General features: G+C 40.8%; 1 protein-coding gene across 4 annotated transcripts in view; it reads left to right on the top strand.

Annotated features, from left to right (window-relative positions):
• The window catches only part of LOC147268130 (SLIT-ROBO Rho GTPase-activating protein 3-like), a 38,394-nt gene that overhangs the window by 12,447 nt on the left and 13,548 nt on the right, over positions 1-12,399 (top strand). For all 4 annotated transcript variants that reach the window (XM_086199416.1, XM_086199415.1, XM_086199414.1 and 1 more), the window contains 8 exons: positions 2,940-3,102; positions 5,084-5,146; positions 8,570-8,761; positions 9,961-10,089; positions 10,172-10,393; positions 10,521-10,627; positions 12,001-12,193; positions 12,277-12,361. In XM_086199416.1, the coding sequence (XP_086055542.1) occupies positions 2,940-3,102; positions 5,084-5,146; positions 8,570-8,761; positions 9,961-10,089; positions 10,172-10,393; positions 10,521-10,627; positions 12,001-12,193; positions 12,277-12,361 (1,154 nt within the window). The remainder of the gene's footprint in view (positions 1-2,939; positions 3,103-5,083; positions 5,147-8,569; positions 8,762-9,960; positions 10,090-10,171; positions 10,394-10,520; positions 10,628-12,000; positions 12,194-12,276; positions 12,362-12,399) is intronic.

Raw genomic sequence — 12,399 nt, 5'->3', positions numbered from 1 at the left:
AGCCCTTGGGAGCAGCAAACACCCTTTAGTTGATGTCCTTTTTGAAAACAGGCTGAAGCAAAATACATAAAATAGTAACCCTAAACCACAGTCAGCGCCCTTCACGCTGCTTTACATTGTGTATACTGTTTGTTTACGTGGTTTCCTGGCGTGTTTGGGACATTCAACACAAGAAAAAAGGAAAAGAATCTTCGGTACGCAGGTATGTGCTGTACAAAAAGGCGTCAACAACTCGTAAAATATTATCCAACTTCATAAGTGGTTGCATTCTGGCATAACTGAATAGGGTTTCAACTCATCGTGGCAGTATTGTCAATAAATGGAAAAAATCAATACTGTTTTGACTGCATGAGGGGAAACATAGTAGACATCAAGACATACAGTCGGTCTTGTACAGTGTGGATTCATGCGTTCCATAGGATGTGAGGAATACTGATCTTCAGCAGCTAAGATAAAGGACAGTCACCAGGATACACTTAAAAGAGATTAAAAGCAGAAATACAACTCTCTGGGGACAGAAATGATGAAAGATTTCAAATCACTTGACAGAAAAAGAGGTTTGGACTGCTCTTTCAGTCTGATCTTCAAAACAAGAGTTGATCCAAAAATAACCGCTGCATGTCTTATTACACCGTTTTTATAATCAGAGTCAAACAAAACCATTTTCTTTGAGAAAGGGATAAAATACCTGCTGGATCATTTTAAGAAACAGAGAACATATGCACATGTGAGCATAGTTGCTAATGGTATTAGAGATGGCATGCTGTTACAGAGTAATCGTGAAGGAATCAGTTAGAAATATTCAGTAAAAGTATATTTTATATATTTAGTTGAAAAATGCAGAACTCTGCAACAGAGTGTCGTTTCTGTGTTGTTGAAATCAAACTCCTGAGATTTTATACTTGCTGCTGTCCCTCTAATATTAAAGTGAAAACGAATCAAAGTCTGAAAGAACCATCATCAAATTCTGAGTGCATTTGATGTTTCATTTATATATAGCTACCCACAAGGAGGAGGACATTTATGAGTTGCTATATAAAAGCTTGACAAAGCGCGAACACCTAAATTATATTCATTATAATAGGTGAGAGATGTTATTTACAGTTATGTACAAAATCAATCAGAGCAGCCTTCTGATTTGAGTGTGGTATGAATAGGAGGAACTGTTCCGCAGCTGAATGTAATTAATGATGGCTATCTTGGGCTCAACTGTCTTTTCAATGTCCTCTTCCCTATAACAAAGACATGCAAAGTGTTAAACTCATGCATATTAACTTCACTCACTCCTTTCGACCAGCCATTAAAGTAGAAGTAAAATTGGATCTGGTTTGGATCCCAGCGCAGGTCATCAATCGGCCATCAGCGGTTTCTACATTTTAGTCACAACAAGAAGAAAACAGTAAAATATTCCCTAAAGACGAAAGAAGACGTTAAATCCTCTGTGGGAGCATAATTGAACTCACATGCCCCCTCAAGCAATAAAGCAAGTGCAGTTAGATCGAGACAGAGAGTGTGTGTGTGTGTGTGTGTGTGTGTGTGTGTGTGTGTGTGTGTGTGTGTGTGTGTGTACTTGCTACATATTGAGTACTAGAATATGTATTTAACTAACAGAGTGAGGACATTTTTTGAAAGTGAGGACATTTTAGCCGGTCCTCACATCTTCAAAGGGCCGTTTGAAGGTCAAGACTTGGTTTTAGGGTTGAGGTTAGAATTGGGATCTGGTTTGGTTTAGGGTCAAGGTTGGGGTCGGGTAATCAGTTGAGATGGCTAGGTTTAGGGAGAGGGGCTAAGGAATGCATTATGTTAATGAAATTCCTCACAAATATATGATTGTGTGCGTGCGTGCGCACACTTGAACAGCTAAACCATCTTAGTGAGAACATTTAAGCCAGTTTTGACCTTCTGAGACATCTTCAAAGGGTAGTGTAAGGATCTAGACTTGGTTTTATGACTTAGTTTCGATTTGGGCTTCATTGTAATGGTGAAGGTTTATGTGCGTGATGATGACATCCACTCTGACATTCATACAAATGTGTGTTAAGTCGATATTCCTCATGTTGTTGGAACTCAAGTTATTAGTCACTTTGTAGGAACTTGTTTTCCTTTTAGAGACAAAAAGCAAGTCCCTGTTATGTAATTACTGAGGAGGTCATGTGATCACTGGTATGCGCCTGTTTGTTTGTTAGCAGGATATCTCAAACACTAGTGGATCGATTTTGATGATGTTCTGTGGAAAGATAGATAATATTACAAGGAACACCTGATTAAGTTTTGGACATGATCAGGATCAACTTGTCACAGCTGGACTGCTCTAGGTTATTTTAAGATGCTGCATTAGCTGCATTTTTTGACATCAGATGAATTTTGATCATATTTATCAAATCCACGAGAAGCAGTTGTCAGAGGAACATCCTGGCATGATCCTGATAGTACTATGCTTTCTCTGAGTGCTTTCTGCAGGATTCACAGATTCAGGTTCTAGTATCTCTCTTAAGAGCTACCTCACTCGGGGCAGGTCTGGATTCATCACGGCTGCAGACCGAAGTAGTGGCTACCAGAGGTTTTCATGAGGCTGCAGTCGGCTCTGATTGTAAATGATTTTGTGCACCTCCAGGAACGCTGTGACCGCTGACAGTCCCGGTGAAGTCCTGCTGTGTACTCTTGAATTATATTACCAATTTGGTTAGAAAAACAGCATGGGCACTTTACAGCATTGCTTTTTTTTGTGGTAATTTGTGTTTGATGGTTCTTGTCTCATCTTATGATGTACAATAATTGCTGCTACAGTAAAACCAATCTGGTAAAAACAACATTAATCTTTGCAAAAAAATGAGAAGGTCGAATACATTTTCCTCAAAGAGCAAAAATATCTGTATTTTATCAGATTTGTAAATATTAGTCACAAGACGAATAAAGTTTTTTCTTTTTTGCTGTTTCAGGAAGGACCAAAACCTCCTCTCCACTGTTAACTGCTGGTATTTGGTCCTGGACCAGACCAGGCGGGAGAGCAGAGACCACGCCACTCTCAGCGACATCTACAACAACAACGTCATTGTCCGTTTGGCACACGTGGGCGAGGATGTCATCAGACTCTTCAAAAAGGTCAGAAATGGAATTAAATGGATGAGCACATCTAACCCTGACTCTTAAGAACGTCAAATAGTCTTGAGTCATAGAAATCATCCGTTCAGATTACGCAACTGATGCCTACAGCTGCACACTGGACGCCACAGTGACAAGAATATGAATTTCAGTGTTTGATGACACACTGGACACATCAATAGTTTATTGTGAGCTTCTTATGTGACGTCGTCCTTCTGAGGACGGATCAAATTTGACTGATGTTTCGCGGGTTACTGTCTCCGACTCTTGGGCTACGCCAGTTGAATCCTTCACTACAAACCATCTCTGAGGGTAAGTATGTGTGTAAGCAAAGCTTAATGTGGATCTGATCGATTTTTTTTTTTAAACCTGACCAACTAAACAAATATATTCTCATATTCAATATCAGATGCATTTCAGATAACAAAACTTTTTTCTGACTCACTCCACATCATCTCTCTGCTGGGACTCCTGGTCCTGTGTTTGACTTTATTCCATTTTTATTTCACATCAAATCCAATAACATACAGAGAGAATTTAAAGTAAAACATTCGTCTTGGTAGCACGATGGTGCAGTGGTGACAGTGGTGCACTGTCACTTCACAGCAAGAAGGTTGTGGGTTTGAGCCCTGACTCAAGCACAGCATCTTTCTGTGTGGAGTCTCCATGTTCTCCCTGTTCCTGTGTGGGTTCTCTCTGGTACTCCAGCTTCCTCCCACAGTCCAAAGACATCAAGAGGGGACGAGGCTGATTGATACTCTAAATTGACCGTAGGCGTGGCTGGGGTAGACTCCAGCCCGCCCACAACCCTTAATGGATAAGCGGTAGAAAATGGATATCATAGAAAATGGATTATCAACAGTGCTTAACCCAATCAAGAAAATATGTCTATGGAACAACATATTCTATGAAATGACATTTTCTAATCATATTCTGTTTTTCTTTTCTTCCATTATTATAATCAATCTGTGAGTAACTAAGATAAACATCTTAATCAGAATTATTGCAGTCCATGTATAGACAGCCATTGAGGTTTTAACGTTTTTTTTCTTTGGTTACACTCTTAACAACACGTCGCGCATAATTGTAATATGTGGTCCGGGTAAAGCTAGCAAAGGGCTTATGGTTCAGAGGATGTGATGAATAATCGGTGTCAAAGATGTTAAATGAGTGTCACTTGAGAGCAGCAGGAATCTCTAGTAATGTATGCCCTCTAGGGGGCTCTGCACTGTCATGAGGGGAACCTTGATGTCAATGGGATGACTTCTAGCCAGCAGAGAAGGAGACTCATAACTGTTTGCAGAAAATCTGTCTCCCTCTGCAAGAGGTTAGCTCAACTTGTGACTCCAAAAAAAAAAAAAAAAAATCATGTCATGCTGCAGCATCCAGCTGCCGTGCCGTTTCATTGCTAATACATTACACGTGTGGGAAGGGAACTCGTCAGCTCTGCCGTTTGGAGCACTTTTAAGTTAATTGAATATGCCAGAGTTTAATTCAAGTCACATGAAGGGTTGCTGTTTCGACAAGTGGTCTCTAAGAGGTGGCAAAAGCCTGACTGGGATAAATGTTGCTCCAGATGCCCCAACAGGATTTCCAGAGTCGCTCACCATTGGCCGCGTTTGTCCTCTTGGGCTATAAGCCCCATCTTTGGACATGCTCAATTCATCATAGACTCTGAGCCCCTGTAACTGGGCATGAAACCTGAAAAAAATCTGGAAAATCTTCTGCAGTTAGTGCACAGTTCTATTTTTATCTGCATGTGCACTTGAGGCACTGTATTTGATGTTTTCTGGTGCAGAGTAATGACAGCATTCCAACGACTGCTTACACCCCTCACATATTAAACAGCATTCAAACTTTCCATTTCGTATAAAGCAGTTACGATTATTCTGTTGTCTAAATATCTGCCTTAATTTTTCCCTTTTTAGAAATGTTTTATCGTCACATATGGAGTCTCTCATCTGCTTTGATCTCCCTACAGAGCAAAGATATTGGCGTGCAGATGCATGAGGAGTTGGTGAAAGTCACGAATGAGCTTTACACAGTAAGTTAAACAAAATTATTAGGCTGTCATGCCTCTCCTTGTTCTGTTTGTAACATGCTGCTCGTTTTGCCTTTGGTCTTGTGTTCGCTGCCTGTGGCTCATTAATCCACCCTGTTTTATGCCTCAGTGTGGTGCATTACATTCTCAGAAATTCCCACATTTCACATCCACATCTATTTTAGCCCTTTTCCACCCTTTTTAAAGAAAATCACTTGTTGAGTGAACTAATTTGTGTATTATTTGGGAACCACCATTAATGAGGCTATGACCTACTGTTGCACAACTAAAAACACATTTGATTACACTTTAATAACCTTAAGGTCACATTTTGGAACCATACGTCGATTGTGACGCAATACTTATACTTCAGTCATCAAACCAGAACCTGTGACCTGTGAGGCAGCTGGCCAGATGCTGCACACAGCAGATATGCTTTGTCAGCAGCCCAGTCTCTAACAGGTCAGTTCTTCCTTCTCTAGAGGTCGTGAAAGGGGGGAATATTTGCATTATCTACATCAGTTGAAGGAGAGGGTGTTGTTACCCCTGGCTGTGCTTCCAGCAGTTTCAGCAGTCTGTGCTGCAGAGGTGTTCCCGGCCAACATTTCAGCTAAAGTTGCATGTAATCTGACACATGTGTTTTGTTGTGTTGGGGAAAAAAGACACCATTCACATACAGAGCATGCAGGCACACACAGCATATAACATCACTTGCACAACTGGTGTGTGTGGTGATGTAAATAGGAAACAGCTGGGTCCATTGCTGATGCCTTCTCTTTTTTGGCGGAGGAAAATGAACTGATGCAGCGATATTGCCTGCTGTGTGTGGGACACAGACTTCACAACGCAACAAGAATGCATCCTCGTGGGTCTTCATGCAGAATGTCATATAATGGTTCCTCTCAATTGTTCAGTAGCTGATTTGCAAAAACAGTTATTTGATATGACAAAAGCTCCACAGTCAGTTCAAGAGGAACTGCAGGATATGAAGTTATCCTTCATCATATTTGAAATTCAAGCTTCAAATTGATGCACTTTCATGGAAAATTAAGTCCAAAATGAAGTCGCATACGTTTAAAACACGGTGACATTTTAAACTCCTACTTAAATAGGTGTATTGTAGTGTACACGGCTCGCAAAAAAACCAAACAAACCAAACAAGCCATATTGAACAATATTCTCTATGCCTGCATCTTAGAGAATCTATGATTTAACACCCTGCCAAGTGCACTAAATAACCGTCGAGAGAACACGTTCATGTGCTGTTTGCACTCATATTTTCTTCATTTATATCTTTAGCTCACACTTTGGCTATTTGCTGCACATGTTGTCATCTGTCATACATCTTAAAGGCTGTTGGATAAATACTAATGGGGATGACTCAGTGATAATTAAAAACTTTGGTCCTGAAGTATTTGACTAAAGGTACATTAATCAAAATAAACAAAAAGAGTGACTGAAAACAGAAAGTGTAAGATCTGTAAGTAAACAGGAGATTTTGGCAACATGTTCTGGATTCATGTATGTAACAGATGTAGCTCATACAATGAAATGAGGGAGAGACAAAAGAGGGCATGAAATTAAATCGCACATGGAGCTGAAATTGAAACGGCACCATCATAGAAGGCATCGGTGATATTCTCACATGCAACATTTATAACATTTAATGCTTTAATGATATTGACTCATCTTCTCTGATTCATAAATTTTTAAATACCCCTCTGCAGCCCCCCCACACACACAGCATCAAACATTTCAGTAGTCTATCAAAATTTGAGCCAGATAAATAACTCAAATGGAAAAATGGCAGAAGTTGTAAATATGATCTGTTTGTGTAAAATTAAATATGGATCTTTGTTAGCTTGCTTGTGTCTGCTATCGATCTGCCTTTCCCTCTTTTTGGCCTTTTATTCTGTAGAAATCAGGCACTTTCTTTTTTCATGTAGCAGGGGGGGAAGGTCTCACTGTCACTTTGTAACCACTTTTCTCCCTCGCTGATCGATCTCGCTGTCCTTTGCACATCAGTTACAGTCAGGGTTGCTAGGAAACGAGAATTTGAGAGTGAGTGATGGTGAAGCCTATGGTGTTTTAATCTCGTCAGAGATTCAGGATTTCTAGTTAAATGCCGTCAGCACAGTTGAGCTCTATTAACTGTGCTGCTGTCACTTTGCAGGTTTTTACCTCATAGACATTTCTTCAAAACTTCTGTCCCTACGTTGTTTCTTCTCAAGCAAACTAAACGGTTGTATCGCAGCTCATGTTGTGAAACTAGAAACTCCACAGTAACGGTTGAAGGAAACGAACGTTGCGTCCAGATTGTCCCACCTCGATGGAAGAAAACGTCACCAGATCAAAGAAGCATGTGAAGGAGACTTCATGATTGCTTAGGAAATGACATGCGCAAGAATCTACGTGCACATCATCCAGGCTGTGTAATTACTCAATGCTGTATGTTATAGATGCTGGTCTGGCGTGAGAAAACTAGCTACAATATTCCAAAGATGGGCTACAAAAAGCACTTTTAGAGATTGTGTATCCTTTCTGGGCTGTGGAGTGCAGGTAATTGCCAGGAGCAACCTGGAGGAAAACAGCTACTTACCAAGGTGTGAATTTTAAGTAGAAAAGCAAAATAGGCCAAACTGATAGTTGCTCTGTTCTGAAAGGATGTCACATTAAGTGTAAGTACTCACCCATCTGTCCTCTCATATTTATCCACACGAATCGTAATCGTGCATTTTCCCCCTCTATATGCGTATTCTAGCAAGTGGTGGCATGAAATGGAGAATATTGAGAAAATAACCAAGTCTGTTCAGCTTCTATCCAAAACTTGTCTGATAACAGAATACACAAATATCAGAACCCGCAGTGAACCTGCAGCAGAACAGCAGCTTAACGTCATTGATTTAAATCTCCTGATGTGCACATGAGATCCGTCAGATTCTGACGTCAAATATTAATGATATGTGTTCTTCTCCACATGTGCACACAGTCCATGCGCATACATTGAGATTGTTTGGAGTAAAAAAGCCATCCTCCTCTCTAGATGATCTTTTTCTTTTCTTTTCTTCTTTTTTGTAGGTGTTGTATCGAGGTTTGGGCTGTTGTTTCTTTAGTGGTTTACTTTAAAGAGTAGAGGGGCTGCTTTGAGTTCTTAATGTCCCTGCAGCAAATATTGTTGACATTCAAGCAAAAAAAACAAGACAGAGGAAACTCTCCAGAAGGAAAATAATTATATTTTGTAATTATTTTTTCACGCAGAGCATAAACAGCAACAAAACAGCAAGCTGTTTTATGATTTTGGTTCAAATTGGATTCAATGTGGATGCTTTCTTAAGAGAAGAGATTTGTATTATTTCCATCCATGTCGCATCACTTTCAGTAAACAGCCTTGACACTGAGCTTCACTCCGGATGTGTGTTCTCACAGGTGATGAAGACTTACCACATGTATCATACCGAGAGCCTGAGTGCTGAGAGCAAGCTGAAGGAGGCTGAAAAACAGGAGGAGAAGCACATCGGCAAGGCCAGTGACATCAGCACCAGTTTGCTGCGTTACGGGCATGACGAGCGTCCACAGCGGCGGAGCTCTGTTAAGAAGATGGAGAAGATGAAGGAGAAGGTCTGTATTTAGCTCATTTGTCTACGTGCGATACTGAATGTAGCATTGACATCGACGATGGCACGCAAAGACACTCGTGCTGCTGGAATGAATCAGTAACATAGTTACAAACGAATGTGACTTTATTTGTGTGCTCAAAAGTTGGTGATTCACATATGCAAAATGAAACTTGGGATTGTGTAGTGAACATTTTTAAAGCAGACACAGCGGCTCATACAGGCATATTTATGTATAGCAATGTCACGACATTCAAACATTCTCTCCAAAGTTATCGGCACACACAGAAATGATAGTCACTATGACTACATCTGTCACAAGGACAGGCAACAACAAATCAATGACCCAATGTGCACGTTTTAGTTTTGCATGAAAGAAACACCCATTTAAATCAAATCTTGACAGGAAATTGAAAAATGCTTTGAACTTATTTATTGTCCTGATAAAGCAGGCTTCATGGTCATTTGAAATAATTAAATTATATGTACTGAAATGAAATTAAAAAACCCACTCTGCTGTGGTAGCAGGAGATACTGTATTTTGTCCATCCTATTTGTATGAATGGACATAATATATGGAACACCTCTTAGTATTACAGTACAGTTCAACATCACCACCAATTACAGCCTCCAAAAGAGGAGAGTCACACCTCTCTAAAACGAATTAGAGCATGATCCCACGATGCCAAACGATGCCGCTCACATCTCTCAGCGTGCATCTCGCAGCGTCTTATTCAGATGCACAAGGTGTCCTCTGTCGTCAGTATGGAACGCGGCAGGCCTTCAACTGACGCCAGAGTGAAACCCATCAGCACAAATACTATTGTTACCTGGGTGACACCAGTGAAGGCAGGTCAGGGCTTCTCAGGGCCCTCAGCTCTGGTGGCTGTGACAGGGGTGAGAAGGAGGGGCAGTGGCTCATGTGGTCTGCTGATTTAGATCTGGAATGCTGCTGTCAGGCATTACATCACGATTTTATTTGAGAACTGATGCCATGAGCTGAAATTAAAAACTAGAAATGGAAAAAAAAAGTCTGCACAAAGGAAAAAGGGAATTTATGTTGTCTGAAGCTTCAAGGGCAGGGAGGTTTATCTGTGTACAGTATCTGTGCGCATGCCTGAGCTGCTAGACCTTTAGAAGCACTTGATTGGATCAGTTTTACTTCATGCATTGATGTGACTGTGTCTTCCCATTTCTACGTAGAGACAAGCCAAGTACTCCGAAAACAAACTCAAATGCACAAAGGCCCGGAATGACTATCTTCTCAATCTGGCAGCCACCAACGCCTTGGTTGCCAAATACTATATCCATGATGTCTCAGATATGATAGATGTAAGTAAATCCTGAAAAATAAGCTAAAGTGCTGACAAGGAACCAGAATCCCTTTTTAAAGGCAATATGTCTGTATCCTCAGTGTTGTGACTTAGGGTACCACGCTAGCCTGGCACGCACCATGAGAACCTACCTGTCTGCAGAATATAGTCTGGAAACTTCTCGCCATGAAGGTTTGGATGTGCTGGAAGGAGCAGTAGATGCCTTGGACATCAGAGGAGATAAACTGAAGTTCATGGATACACACTGCCAAATCTTCTGTCCTCCAGCACGCTTTGATTATCAGCCACACATGGGGGATGAGGTGAGGGGGGTGGGGTCGTGACCTTTAGCTGTGTTCGCCTGCAGTTTTGACAGAGTGCTTCTCATCCTTGTTTGTTGCATGCGGTCTTTGTCAAATCGCTGTGGTTTCCTCTCTCCTTTCATGCCAGGTGTGCCAGGTGAGTGCACAGCAGCCTGTCCAGACTGAGCTCTTGATGCGTTACCACCAGCTGCAGTCTCGCCTGGCCACGCTGAAGATAGAAAACGAAGAGGTGAGGTATTCTTTTCAAAAAAGTCTTAGTGGGTCAAAAGCAGCATTTCAAGAATGAAGCTGACTCTGCTGCTCAGGGTGGGAGTCAATTTTGTGTCTATTTTAGAGGCTGATATATTGAGTTATATTCACATTTTAATCATACAACGTAGTTTTTACATTCTCTATAGGCTCACATTGAGGTAGAAATATCTACTAGTGAGAGAAGCATTCATTTTAATAGTAACAAGGTTAACAATAGGTGAAAGACGCTTGCTGAAGGCTGCTATTGTGTAGCATGAAGCACATGCAGTAATAATCTGAGTTGCAACATGTAACCTAAAACTGTGGCTTGCCAACAGGTTATTGCAAAGCACTGTGGCAGGAAATGAAGCATCTTATCATTCAAACCATCAATCATAAACGACCAAATGTTGCAGAGCAGGGGAGAGAGTGGATGTGATTCATATCTGCTGCTCTCTACGTGCTTGTGAAGTTTAAGGGATGTGGGCTTCCTCAGATCTGCGATGTAACCATTTTGAAAGAAGTAGTCAAAAATCAAGGGGCTATCTTGGGAGATTTTGAGTAGTAGGTTGATTCCAGCCTGTACCTCCTCAGATATATGAACCTATGTAGCTTAGCTCAGTTTAGATTCAGTTCTTCTCAGAAATCTTTATTTATCCAAGATGGCAAATCAGTTTAAGCAGCTTAGCTTTTGCTTAGCTTTGCTTGGTTCAGTTTAGTTGAGCTTAGCTTAGCTGCACACAAAAAAAAACAACCTAAAAAACAAACAAACAAAAAAACGAAACAAGCAAAAACATCTGAAGATGAGAAACAAAAATACTCAATTTTACATTTGGTGCCTCTGATTGGACCACCTCAGTCCATGTTTATCATCTCACTGTCTCATTTATCAAAGGCCTGGTATTACAGTGTTTTAATCCCTCCTGTGTTTTTGTAATATTAACTCACACAGACCTTTTTAAAGGTCACAGGTTATATATGTGTCAGTGGCTGTCATGAATACGGAAATGCACAAACCTTCCCCTGCACAACCTTTCCCTTCCCCGTCTGCCTCACAAGGTTAATCTTTTATGTCATGACACTTCATGCTAGGAAGCTAATTACTCTGTTGTTTACGGTTTGTCGATCAAACCGCTGTGAAAATGGCTTGCGGGGGTGTTAACCTCAACTCTGCTGGTTTGATTACACCGCGCTGCCTGTTTGTGATATGTATTTTTGGTAAAATACCATTATTTTTGTCATTTTTTTCTTATTTGAACATAATAGCTTATAATACTGATTTGATATTTACCACATATGTGCTGTAATTTTAAATAATGTTTTGTTTGTTACAGTCAGATTTCAATAGTGTTGGCTTGCTGTGCGTGTTAGGTGAGGAAGACTCTAGACGCCACCATGCAGACCCTGCAGGACATGCTCACAGTGGAGGACTTTGATGTTTCAGAGGCCTTCCAGCACAGCCAGTCCACCGAGTCTGTCAAATCAGCCTCGTCTGACTCCTACATGAGCAAGGCGAACATTGCAAAGAGACGTGCCAATCAGCAAGAGACTGAGGGCTTCTACTTCACTGTGAGTCAGTGAGAGTGCTCGGCGCTGCAGTATGACAAATATACAGTATCGCTAACCTGTCTTTATGATTGTGTTATCTGCAGAAATACAAGGAGTACTTGAATGGCAGCAATCTTATTGTCAAACTTCAAGCCAAGCATGACCTTCTGAAGCAGACACTGGGAGAAGGTGTGAGGTTTTATTTGTTTTACATATAAGTGGTTTTG

The sequence above is a fragment of the Aulostomus chinensis genome, chromosome 3 (genome assembly GCF_037954235.1).
Source record: "Aulostomus chinensis isolate RoL2024-O1b breed Wild chromosome 3, RoL_Achi_v1.0, whole genome shotgun sequence".
Taxonomy (NCBI): Eukaryota; Metazoa; Chordata; class Actinopteri; order Syngnathiformes; family Aulostomidae; genus Aulostomus; species Aulostomus chinensis.
This window is presented reverse-complemented; position numbering and strand designations above follow the sequence as displayed.